Source organism: Stigmatopora nigra, chromosome 6 (genome assembly GCF_051989575.1).
Source record: "Stigmatopora nigra isolate UIUO_SnigA chromosome 6, RoL_Snig_1.1, whole genome shotgun sequence".
Classification (NCBI taxonomy): Eukaryota; Metazoa; Chordata; class Actinopteri; order Syngnathiformes; family Syngnathidae; genus Stigmatopora; species Stigmatopora nigra.
Window position 1 is genome coordinate 4633488 of NC_135513.1, and position 13003 is coordinate 4646490.

Consider the following 13003-nt stretch of genomic DNA (forward strand, 5'->3'; position numbering starts at 1 on the left):
TCACTCCAGTAGACAATTGCGTGATCGTACCAAGGCAACTCCATGGTCAAATACAACCATTCTTAGTCCATTTGTTCAATTATTTCCCTGGCAGCACTACAAGTACATGCCGGCCTGACACGTATTACAGAAGAAACAAGTTGCTGGCTGGGAATAATTCTGGTCTGAAAGAAAACACATTCATGTCTTTGGTCCTGGAACTGGCAAGAATAATATTATGAAACAAAATGCTGCCATTTACTGTATTTAGACATCATTAGTGCTTATAGACATGTGAAGTGCATTTTAGTGGCTGCCTTTGAACAGTCTCAGTAGAGCCGTCAAACACAACAATACTTGATATTGGAACATTTTTTATAGACAACCGTCTCTTAAAAACAGCTAACAGATAGCGAGATAGGAAAAATGTTCAAAGGGAAGAATGTGTTAATTAATCCAACCTAGCAGAGCTCAATTAAATGCATCTCAAGCAGTCTGCAAAATGTGAGAAATTCTATTATTGTGAGTGCCAAGCCTGACCGCAAACTTGATTCATCCCAAATATTGAACAGTCCTATTTTCCTAAGGACAAATGTTCCTCTGTAGCAAGCATTAACATTGGAGTGAGACCAAATTAAGTTCATAAACAACTTAGTCCCAGACCCCGATCCAAGCGGTGTAATTGTAAAGTTATACTTTAAAGAAAGACCCTTATTTCCAGTTCTAGGTTACATCTTACAAAAGATTACGTCTTTACAGCTTTCAGCATTCCACTAAATATAAAAAAATTTGATCAGGCGTATAAAACAAGCGATTACTTGAGTCTAGACAAAAACAAAACTCATTCATTCTTTAAGGCATTGGTGAAAAATAAAGGTGCATGTGTGTCACCTTCAGGCTTTTATTTTCTAAAGCACAGTGCTGTCTCATTCACAGCATTGTTCAAATGTATAACAAAACACTTCCTTCTCCCTCCCTCACGCCTGCCTGGCGGGCTTGCTTACCTTGTACAACACATGGGCAATACGTGCTGGCAAAATGTCAAGCCCAGAAAGCTATGTGACCAAATTGTTTAAGCTTATAACTGCAAACAGTCACAACACTGAAGTGTAAAGCCATGTGACTAAAAAATAAGATACCATAAACTCACAAGCAACGCCTGCCAGCACCAATTAAACATGTTTCTCCAGCCTAATAAATACTCAAGATTCCAATTGTGTCATTCCTTCTGAGGCCAACAGTCTACTGTTATCCTTGAGATGACAACACGCTGGAGTAATTTTCAGCAAACCTTAGTCATGACGTTGACAATGAAAACAAGATGGCTACCAACAAAAAAGCCATCTCTGGGAGAAAATCTACAGTGAGCAAGGTCGGAATGCGAAGAGGGGAGAGCGATGTTTATCTCGGGACGCAAAATCTGTGGAACGCAGACGGCTGGGGAGAAGGAAGGAAGACGCGCAGTGGAGAGGATCATTTGCGCCAAGGAAATTTGACAGTCATAACATTCTTGCAGTATAGAAAGACAGGATATAACATTGAAGAGAATGGCTGCAGGCACTAAAGTATACAACTGAAATTGTATAGCCTTTACGATAGAAGGCTACATCATTACAAAGAGGGTCTCAAACCTTCTGCCCGTTAATAGCCATCTGTCATGACACGTGCGAGTCTGCCCGATTCTTTCTATATGGAAATAAGGATAAAATTTGGTCATGGTGTCTGTAGGGAATAGCAATGCAAACAAGAGAAGGATGAGCCACAGTCAAAGTAAGATGAGTGCTGCGACTGTGACGAGGAAAACAGCCCATCAACCTTTTAACATGGGGAGTGGGTGGTCATGGTACACAGAGTAAAGGATCACTGTAGCAAAGAGGATAATTGTCATGATTATGGAGTAGGTGGCTAAATGATTAAAACAGAAATAGATTTAAAATGTGTCACAGGAAAGAAGAGAGAAAGGGGAGATAGCCATACAGTGGAGTAGTGGGTGGCAAAAATATCAAATTAATGCAGTATGCTGATAGATTGGGATCAATTTCGTGAATTGGGGGGAGTTGATAATGGCTGATGACTGCCGAAACTGAGGTTTGCACGCCGTGGGCGGATGTTAGAGCCAGCCCGTGAAGGGGTGGCATCCACTGGGTCAGACAGAGGGAAACGGTGTCGGTCCGACCCAAAAACAACACACTACGAGCAATGTAAATGTTGTAGGATGTCATCCAAAAATGTGAGGTTCAATGCTTTATTACAGTGTGCAATAGCATTGGAACTGTTCAAATGTCTATTTTTTTTTAATAATAGAAATGAAAAATGTTGTAGTACTACTATATGTGGCTTTGTGAATAGAGTAATTTATTTTCTACACTTACGGGCCTGAATGTGAGCATATGTTTGTCCATATGTCACTCTTTTCTATGTGGCCCACCCCCACAAACAACACTATTGGATCACCACTAACACATTCGGTGTAAATCAAACGGAAGCTATGCACAGTGTCAATATAATTTATCATTTAGACAGAGAAAATAGTCCCAACAGATTGAGATAAAAACTGTACAAAGACTTGACTTAAGGTAAATTTAGTTGAAGCACTATTTTCTGATGACGACACTATTGATAAACTAAAGATTAATAGTAATTATTGCAAAGAGATGATTGGAAAGAACAAATGGAACTTTGTTGTGGTGAGGATTGTCTTGAGGATTAAAAAAAATCTTGACTTTGGTCTCAGTTTGTCTTCGCCCACACTGAAACTGGAAACAGCCTCACACTAAAGAGGATGCAATTTGAGTGCCTGTGTGTTCGTGAAGTATTCATTCTGAATGGTCTACCAGACACACGCACACACACGACAGTGAGCTGTCTGACCACAGAAACAGTAGCAGAAGAAAGGAAGGCGAGAGTTATCCCTCAAGACCTTCACCTGGTTTATTGCAACCACTGAACAAACACAGCATAAAACAGGGAGAAGCTATTTGTATTTACTATCATTTTCAGGAAAATCTGCTCTTTAAAAGTACATCTTTGAAATGTAATTCAAGACCTTAGATGACTCCTCAAGAGTAACCAATAATGTGTTGAAAAAACAAAACAAAAGCTCAAGAAACACAAATATTAGATTAGTACAGATAAACACTCAAAAGATACACTGAACTGGAGACACACTAAATGAGTTGTCTGTCTGGAAGAGATTCGGTTTGAATGAGGCAAGATTGTGGTCAAAATGCTACAAAAATACTACAAAAATCAGGTAATAATTTCATGTCCAGACAAACAGACAACTCTGTTTCATTAACAAACAGACAAATGTAAAAGTTTGGTTAAAACTAAGAGCATAGAAGGTGAACTTCTCTTCTCATTCATGAAGGGAATGCCTATATTTGGGAATGCCTATTGGTGAACCTATCAGAACCTTTGCAGCCAGTGTAACTCTACCTGAAATAAATGTAACAAGGGAAATTTCTTTAACACACGCAGTAGGAAAATCCTCCTCCTGTACTTGGAAAGTTTAAAGCATACGGCATGCTTAAGCCCACCTCTACTCTCCGGTTTGAGCTTGTTACGCAACATTAAGGTGTTCAGTCTTTCCATTTTCCTGCCCAGAAGTACACCAATGCCACCAAGTTCAAAAGTAAACGGAAAAGCAGATAATACCTATGGACAGCTTCAACAACCAACAACTAAGTACTCTATATAGTATACATAAGTGTTTCCCAGCACAATTTTTGCATTGAAAAATTCTCAAGGCACACCACAGGCTGAAAATCTTTTAATTTAAAACTATATTGCACAAATTGACAATATAAAGTCAGTCTCGTCCAGGTTTTATCATCAGGAATCATATAAACCCCCAAAACTATTCCAAAATGTGTATACCGACCTAATGTCACCAAAAGTTGATCTCTACAGACCCGAACAACTTTTGGTTCACATAATGTAACGTTTCTAATCTCATAATTTAATGATTTTTACTCTCAATATTTTTTAAATATCCTAATATGGCTTGAAAAGCAATGTTGTGCTGACACAAACTTTACTTTGCCAACAGTTGATGCCCTTAAAAGCAACATTTTACGATTTGAATCTTGTAATAGAACAATCTATGATGTAATGTTCATCCAATTTCAATAGGAATCTCAACATAGTTCAATTTTAACCCCATAGCATTACAATTTTTCTCTGGGAAAATTACAATTTATGAATCCTTGTAAATTCTTACAACAAACCTGACCATCACTCACAGCACAGTGGTTGGCAAACACTGGTATACAGTACTCTCCTCCTTGCAGCATTGCCAGTGAGCGACATGATCCATACATATACATATATCCATACACACACATTCATAAATATATATTCTTGTTATTCTGAAATTCGCATGACTAAAAGGCGGATAAATGGTGTCTTTTACATCCTGCAAATTTGCAGGATCTGAATGTGGGGGGGGGGGGGGGGTGTTTGGGGTCTACACAGACATCCTTTCAAGTGAAAGACAGACAGAGGATGAGTCTATGACCGGCAAGACTCACATTTCCTTTCCGAGGTTTCACATTCCTGGGATTCCACCTTAAGACTACTGAAAACTATTTAAAACCATTCTCCATCTGGAGGAAGCGGGGGCACTAAAAAGACAGTCTTAAAGTGTGGAGATCTTATTACTTCACCTTGTTGTAGTGCACTCAGTGAGTAGTAAATCGTCAGGACCTGTCATTCATGTGAAGTACAGAACGGGCGACATTTATGTTTATGCTAAACTTAGGGATGCATTTGTAGACAGAGCCAGTGGGAGTCCATCTGATCCAGACGGTAACAGCAACTGTGTCCCACCAGCACATGCATTTTGACCACAACATTAGGTATCCATGTGTTTGTATAAACTTAAACGAGAGTGACAGGAGAGGCACACACCTATTTTTGACATATGGCATATGGTTAAAGGCTTCATTAAGCTGAGTCATGTTAAGAAAACACTGCAAAAACTGGAAAGGAGGAGCATCTCCATGGAAAGAGGCTTGTGCTGTATTCTAAGGGATCTAGTTTTATACTCCAGTGCGACATGCATTAAAATTTTCACACATAAATGATCACTTGGCCTGCGTTGATAATTGCATCATTGGTTGTTGGTGGACTTGTGGCTCCCCTCAGGGGTCGCCATGGTAAACCCGAAGAATTGCCTGCAACTTATAAAAACAATACATGCATATTTACATTTTCAGACATTAGGATGTCATAGACAGTTTTTTGCATGATTTGAACCAGGCACGATAATATATAATCAGGGTCGTCTTATATTCGGGCCAATGTGGTAAATACAAATACATTTAAAATAGGAAATAGAAAGGCAGAGACAAACAATGATACAAAGCACATGTTACATGTGTATTTGAACTCTGAGGTCAGAATGCATTGTAGTAAACAATAGTTTGCAGTTTGGGATTGAAAAAAAATTAAATGCATTCTCCAAAAGTAGACGTGCAATCCAATTTGACAAAGGGCCAGGGAGCAATCAAACAATCCTTGCAAGGATGACTCCCATTCAAAATGGATTGGACATTCGTTGCCATTAAAGCCATCAAATGAGCTATTACATCAAATTACATATTAAATGAAAATAGCAGGATTTCAAGAAAAACAATTATACACATGTCAACACTTAAGACCTTGTGTCAAGGTGGAAAAATAAAACTTTTGTCAGTCAGATCTGGAATTCCTTTCGTCCTCTAAATGACAAAATACGTAGCTGATTTAAAAAGCATACATTTTGATCCACGTCAGGACATCAATAAACAAAATATCTATTCAATACTTCCTGATAGTGTCTGCATGGACCTTTGCAACAAAACTAGCGATTGATTCAATGGATATTTTAGAGATCAAACCCTTCATTTTGAAACATTTGCACGTTGACAGCCTAGCATTGATGGAGTAGACTTAAAAGAAGAGATCTATTGACTAAAAGAAGAAAAGATGACAATTTGCTTGTGCCACGCGCGCCAGCTGAGGACCAGCAGATGGAAGCTATACTGGCTAGCATGCTAACAATTCCAAATCGTGCAGGAAAAGGGGGAAGGCAGGGGAAGAGGGGTTTAAATTCACTTACCTGTCAACCGCAGCTTTACTGGGCCATTCCTCCGAACTCCTTGGTTCGACATCCCCCCTCCTCGGTGTTGCTTATCAACCGATCTTGTGATACATTGGCTTCCGTGTTTAAAAGGTGTCTCGCAAGTCAGTCCCCCTTGTTAGCGTCGCATTAGCTTCTTGTGTCACCATAGCACATCACTGGCCCGCGCATGTTAACAACACAGTGTCACGAAAGAGTGCACGCGTGAAAATATTCATCATCGCGTGAAAAAGAAAGTAAGTCGCACCACTCCTGAATACCATGCATGCCACGGAAAACTTGAAATGTTAAAGGATATTAAAAAAAAGAGAGATCAAGTGAACGGCTCGCCCTCCATCCAAACTGGCGTCTACTGTGCTGGTGCGCTACGTGATGAGTGAGTGGAGTAAGTGCACGACACATACAAGTACATAAAGCGTACCAAGTTACAAAGATATCCGGTTTAGATTGCCAAAATAAAACCAAAGCCAAGATATTATTCTCGGTGGAAAAAATACTTTGACGTGTATGTCATTTTCATTAAATCTTAAGTTTAAATTTAGTAACAGTTCGTCAGAAAAAGCTTGCTCTAAAATCTGGCCTGAAAACAACATGAGAAACCTGTCTAAATTGTTTTATATCATTTAGCCATTTGTGTTTTTTGCAATAAAATAATGATGACAATAATAATAATGATGATAATGATGATGATGACGAGGATGATGACGATGATGATGATGATGATGAGGATGATGACGATGATGATGATGATAATGATGATCATAATAGTAATTCACAGAAAGGTCTGAGGTGCGCATACGTGAAAATCAAATTCTGTATTGTATTTAGGCCACAATCTTATCATATGTCATTTGGCCCACAAATGCAATCTTCACACATGCAGACATCCACCCTTTATCAATTATTATTATAATAGGAAAATTATTATTATAATAGGAAATGTGTATGAATAATCTTTATTTTGTATGAATTCTTTTTCTTTAAAAACTATACCACTGATAAAAAAAGAATAAACAAAAGGAGAATTGAATAAAATACTTTATAAAACAGAAATACACTCTTTGACACGGGGAAAACATTAAAATATTTGACTATATGTATTCAAAAATACTATTGCGTGACAGAAAACACAGGAAAGGATAAAACCTACTAAGTGCGTCTGCTGCAACCTAGTGGGTAAAAAATGCATTAAGTTAACATTCCTTTGTTTTAAACCGAGAAAAAAAAACACTGCCTTCTACATGGTATGGAAAAATGCTAATTACATCCCACGTTATAGTCACAAAGTTTGACCTCATCCATTTGCCCTGCCATGTGTGAAAAGGTTTATATTTTATAAACTGGCTTCAATAACACTGCGGCGACCCAGTGGCCTAATGGATAAGGCATCAGCCTCCGGAGCTGGGGATTGTGGGTTCGAGTCCCATCTGGGTCGTTTTTGTGTGACTTGATTCTCAATGCTGGTCCATCCCCAGATTAGATGTGACGTTATGCCACTTATATTTTTTAAATCAAAGGCACAATACTTTTCAAGACGAAAAGACTATATATACAGACATTAATAAGCATTAAAAATCATCACAAAGCTAAAATCACCACCCACTTAAGGCCAATTCATTTTCACAATTTTAGATTATTAATACATTAAGAACAGCAGTCTTTAACTTAAGGAAATAAAATGCACAAAATAAAAAACACTCCCTCGCATAGACTTGCAAGGATCTGGGTGACTCTGAAAATCTGATACCCCCATATATTAAAAAAATAATTGATTAGATTCTGTAATAAAATTAAATATATTGTGGTCTGCGTAGGTTAATTTTTGTTTTATGTAGTACATCACAAAATTGACTGCTGCAGTTCATTACTCCCGCCTCAAGGTGGAAGTAAAGCATGTTTTGGGGATGTGGGAGGAAACCGGAGTACCCACAGAAAACCCATGCAAGCCTGGATTTAGATCCTACCCCGGCTTGCATGGGTTTTCTCCGGGTACTCAGATTTCATCCTACATCAAAAGCAGTTCTTCATTTGGAATGTTATGTGTCATTATCATCATCATCATCATCATATATCAGTTATTTATCATATACACTTAAGGACACTGAATAATCATTAAAATCTATATGGGTATTTATTATTATCAGTTCGACAAGCTGTCCACATTTGTGAATTTCAGACTTTGGGTGTGTATGTGTCGTCTAAATGTAGATGCTAGGTCTTTATGACCATTAATGGCCATTAATAGTCACTTCTACTAGGAGGGATTAAACTGACGTTGAATAAATCACATTATTGCAGACATTAGATTTGCTATACTGAATGTAAGGAGTGTCATTCGTGTTGTACAATGTGTGTATGTGTGTGTGTGTGGGTGTGTGTTGGGACGTCCCACCTGACTCTGAGGCCCGTCCCAGTGTTTATAAAAGTCTGTGGAGGATCGGCTCTGCAGTACAACTTGGGTTTCTGTCCCTAACAAAAGCAGCATTCAACAATCATGATGAGGATTAATGTGTTTGTTTTCTTCCTAGTGTTTCCTATTTACAAGGCGCAGGATCATGTTCATGGTAAGAGTTTTTTTTATCTTGTAACATCACTATTTTATTCTTTAAAATGTATCTATTTTAGCCATTAGTTAGGTTAGAGACTTTGGGTCTGGAAGTTTTTTTTTTTTTTTTACATCACCTTATTGTTGAAATGTGAATTATGTTTGGATTAGTTTAGGTGTTAGGTAAGCAAGTTTGGTTCCAAAAAGCAGCCACATTTCAAATTTGGGTCACAAGCTGACAGAAATGGCTAAATGTTATTTTATTTAACATAACAGGAAAGTCACTAAATCCAGTAAATATCCATCCGTAATGCTGTAAATAAGCAGATGTTCTTTAATTGTGATATAAAAGTGAATACATTGTACTTCCAGAATTTTATCCGCTGATTGAGAAAGTTCCAAGCAGTTTTCTGGACCCCCCACAAAGCAACCAAACCAGACTGTTGGTAAAAGAGCCATCTCTGACCATCAATGAACTTCTAGAAAAGAGCAGCAGGACGGGCGAATCCAAATTTTCTCTCCATCCTTTACCCGCCGCCATGTGGCCAAAGCACAGCGACCTGGCGCCCATCCCTCGCCACCACGGTCCCCACAACAAGAGCAAGCGTGGCCCTAAAAGCGAACATCTTCTGGACCTGAGCACAGATAAAACCAGAGGAGAATCAGCCGGTCTGCTCCCCAAACCATCTCAGACGGGGTCGACGACAGCCGAGCGCACGGCACAATCCGACGTTGCCCCTCTTCGACCCGCCGAGGCGGAGGTACACGCAAACACCAAAGTCAAGATTGCTTCTCAGCCGCAGCCTGCTCCGGCACCTTCTCCTCGTCGAGAGCCTCCCAACAGACGTCTGGACCCGGAGGAGAACCGTCCGGGGAAAGCGAGTCTTTACCAATCCGGTATCGATGTGGGGTCACCGCGGAACAACAGTCGACCGCCCGTCAACTTTAACCGGCGCTCCTCAAGCCTCTTCTACCAATTTGACATCCTCAGACGAGGTTAGTGTTGTTTCCTGTCCTTGGAACTTGACCATGTAAGATCTGAAACAGAAGGATTTCAGCTCACTGTCTTTGGGGAGTATAGATTTAAATTTTTATATAACATATGTAACATTATCATCAGGTTTGAAAGTGCCATGTTGAGAACTTTGGAGGCTTGAGGGGCTCAAAGTTAAAGAGGGTCACATTGCACTAGAGTTCGAAATCCCTTGCCGAAACATTCTTTAGGTTCACTCTGTGCTTTGAATTCGCCTGAAATGATGTGTGTGAAGCGAGGCAAGTGAGAGAGTGCTTTGAGATTCAGGTGTGGAGTTTGCATGTTTGCCCTGTTCCTAAGTTGGTTTTCTCTGGATACTCCAGTTTTCTCGCATAGTGCAAAAATATGCATAATAGGTTGGTTGAACATTCTAAATTGTTCCCAAGTATGAGGGTGAGCATGAATGGTTGTTCGTCTCAGTCTGCCCTAGGTCTGCATAGGACGCTTGCAGGACCCCACACTGTTTTTTTTTTCAAATAATTATCATAAAAGGAAAATGCATTTATAAAAATTGCCCTTTTATTGAAGTAGGACCCATTGACCTTAAACCAAAACCAGCCAAATTATTAATTGTCCACTAACTCTAAAAACTCAACATTATTATTATTAATTCTGCAGTACTTATTGTACATAAAAATACATGTTAACATCATTTGATTGGTCTTTTTAGTCATTCATTGTGTCGTAACACAATTTAAACCATTAAAAGTCAGTTTCCCCAAAAAATGTCCAAAGAAGAGTAGCTTGGTCCTGTTATTGTTTTTGGATTAGAATATTTGTCAAGCTATTTAATATAATGTAGTTAGCAATATCAAAGCAGTGATATTTATTTAATTCATCTCTCTGTATTAGAATGCAATGATTTACCATAATACATATGCAAATGCATCATTTGTTCTCCATAGAGTCAGACCTTACACATGATGCCTTTTGCATGGGTGAGTGCAGGAAGGAAAAAGATGAGAGGGATTACTACTGTTACAGCGAGTTTGGTAAGTCAATATGATCCATGTAACTTTCCCTCAACTCTACCACACGGACCAATCTGTATATAACAAACTATCCACTTTCATCTCCTTCCAAACCAGCGGTCAACGGGGTGGTACACGATATTGACGTCCTGCGTAAAGGGATTCGGCTGGTCACGTTGATGGTTAGCGGCGACGGCTTCTACAAGTCCAGTCGCCTCTATGCCACCCCAGACAGCTTCTTTTTCAAAGTTCGCCTTTTAGTTCTGGACACTTACAAGTGCAGCAAACCCTGTCCTGATATCAAACTTGGTAAGTATGTTTCGAATAAAATCTCCACTTTTTTGAAGTTCAAAGTAGCACAAATAAAAAATATATTTTACTCCACCTCTATTATCCCTGTGCAAGAAACCAAACATGATCTTTATCTAAAATAAAAGTAATCTTTTAAAAGATAATTTCATGAAATCTACTATTTGGCCTCCATCCCAGCTATATAGCTTCAATTAGTACTTAAGCTACTATGAAAACTATAGTGGATAATTGTCTGGGCAATTGTCTAATTCATTCATCTTCTGAAGGGACGAGATACATTGTAATGGGTCAAATCTACTACCGGAGGCGCCATCTTCCGAACGACCTCTCGAACCTGCTTGGCGGCCGACTCAAACCAGGCGACGGTATCCTAAGGAGCAGCAACTATGTGAAAAGATTCAACAAACGAAAGCACCAGAAGGTCCTGGAAGCCACCCGCAACAAATGCCGGTGAAGCCCAAAACTGGATTCTTGCCCCCCCACTATTACTCACAAAGGGAAAAGACATTGATCTTATGGGAACCGCTCACACCAGATGAATGAGGCAACATGATTAAGTACAGCATTAGCAAATTTGCCTCAAAGTTGAAAGATCATGGGTCTTGAGTCTTGACTTTTCCAACGCGGAGTTTGCATAGTCTCCAAATATTTATATGGGCTTTCCAATAATACAGTAATCCCTCGAATATTGCGGTTTAATGTAGATCAGATAACCGAAAAACCGCAAAGTAGGATCACCCCCATTATTACTACCACAATAAATGTTTTCGCACCTACACTGAAGTACAATCATCAAAAAGTGTATATTTATTAGATATTACAGCTATAAGCATATAAAAAGACAGTCATATATTACTATCTACATATGTGTGTATATATATAAATGTAAATACTTTAAATATTGTACTCACAGTGAAAATAGTTCCTCTCTGTTTGATATAAACCGTGAAAAACAGGTTAATGGGAGTTTTAGTCCAAGTCCTCTAAAGGGACAACATCCACGATATTCGAGGGATTACTGTACTTCAGCTTCCTTCCGCAATGCAAAAATATTCACATTTGGTTCATTGAACACAACATTTTCCATAAGGAGAATGTAAAGTGACCATTTAAACTCCTGATACTACTTCACTTTCCCATGGACCACCATAACTAACATCTAATATAAATAAAATGAGCTGCATGTCATGTTTCCCTTGAACAGAGTGCTTTCCAATAGAAATTTGTACTACATGGCATGAATTATAGAGCTCATCAGCTCCAAATAACAAATGTTTAAATGCCATTTGACCTCTTTCCTCCTTCATGGCTGGTCCATGAAGCATTTAAAAAGGAAACATTTGACTCGCATCTTAAAGGAAACTTTCAGACTAAACTCACTGCAGTAATTTGATTGCCTTCTTCTGGTATTAGTCCGCTACTCTATATCTATGTATAATGCCTTTTAGATGATTATGGATGCAAATATGACATTGTGGTTGTTGTTAATGAGGAGCTGGACTTGATGGCATACAATAAATTGAACAGTAATCATACAACATCCTTGTTTTAAAGCATAAGAAGTTTGTTTAATTCCAAAAATTCACATGATGACCTTATATTACCTTATCTTTGGTGCCTTGCTCCACGGCAGTGTTGATGTCTGTCCGGCAACCCAGCACAATTTCTATGCCGTGATTTTTCACTTTCGGCTCTCCCAACTCATTTTCTGGCCAGATCCAAACAATGAGAGCACAGGATTAAGGTTTATTACATATAATATATACTGAATGACAAATACATGAAGTTAATAAAAATATTTTCTACCCTTCTATGCCACTAAGAATGTTTTCTACCTTCTGGTGCTTAGTCGGATGTGAAAACTGTTGTTGGATCTCGGGTAATAATTGTCAGCTGGTAGTGAACTTGGCTCCCAGGGTGTGGAATAAGTACCTATCTGGGATCAGTGCTGGGGGGCCTGCTGTTGACGGGGTTGGGGGGCAGGAAACAGGAGCTCGCTGCACATCTTGACAACCATCGCAGTGGGAGGACATTCCTCA

At 39.0% G+C, this 13003-nt stretch overlaps 2 protein-coding genes and 1 non-coding gene across 4 annotated transcripts in view; 2 read left to right on the forward strand and 1 right to left on the reverse strand.

Moving 5' to 3' along the window:
* LOC144198075 (E3 ubiquitin-protein ligase SMURF2-like) overlaps positions 1 to 6508 on the reverse strand; it is a 31155-nt gene extending 24647 nt beyond the window's left edge. Inside the window, exon 1 of one of the 2 annotated variants that reach the window (XM_077718889.1) lies at positions 6083 to 6508. In XM_077718889.1, the coding sequence (XP_077575015.1) occupies positions 6083 to 6134 (52 nt within the window). In that variant the 5' untranslated portion in view covers positions 6135 to 6508. The remainder of the gene's footprint in view (positions 1 to 6082) is intronic. The other variant, XM_077718888.1, reaches the window with a different exon arrangement.
* Positions 6509 to 7465: 957 nt separating this feature from the next.
* On the forward strand, positions 7466 to 7538 carry trnar-ccg (transfer RNA arginine (anticodon CCG)). Its single transcript has one exon. It is a non-coding gene; the product is annotated as a tRNA-Arg (tRNA).
* A 1018-nt stretch (positions 7539 to 8556) lies between these two features.
* LOC144198077 (UPF0450 protein C17orf58 homolog) lies at positions 8557 to 12606 on the forward strand. Its single transcript, XM_077718892.1, has 5 exons — positions 8557 to 8667; positions 9021 to 9644; positions 10587 to 10673; positions 10770 to 10961; positions 11231 to 12606. Exons 1-5 carry the CDS (start codon positions 8598 to 8600, stop codon positions 11416 to 11418), a joined length of 1161 nt encoding a protein of 386 aa, XP_077575018.1. The 5' UTR covers positions 8557 to 8597; the 3' UTR covers positions 11419 to 12606.
* The last annotated feature ends 397 nt before the right edge of the window (positions 12607 to 13003 follow it).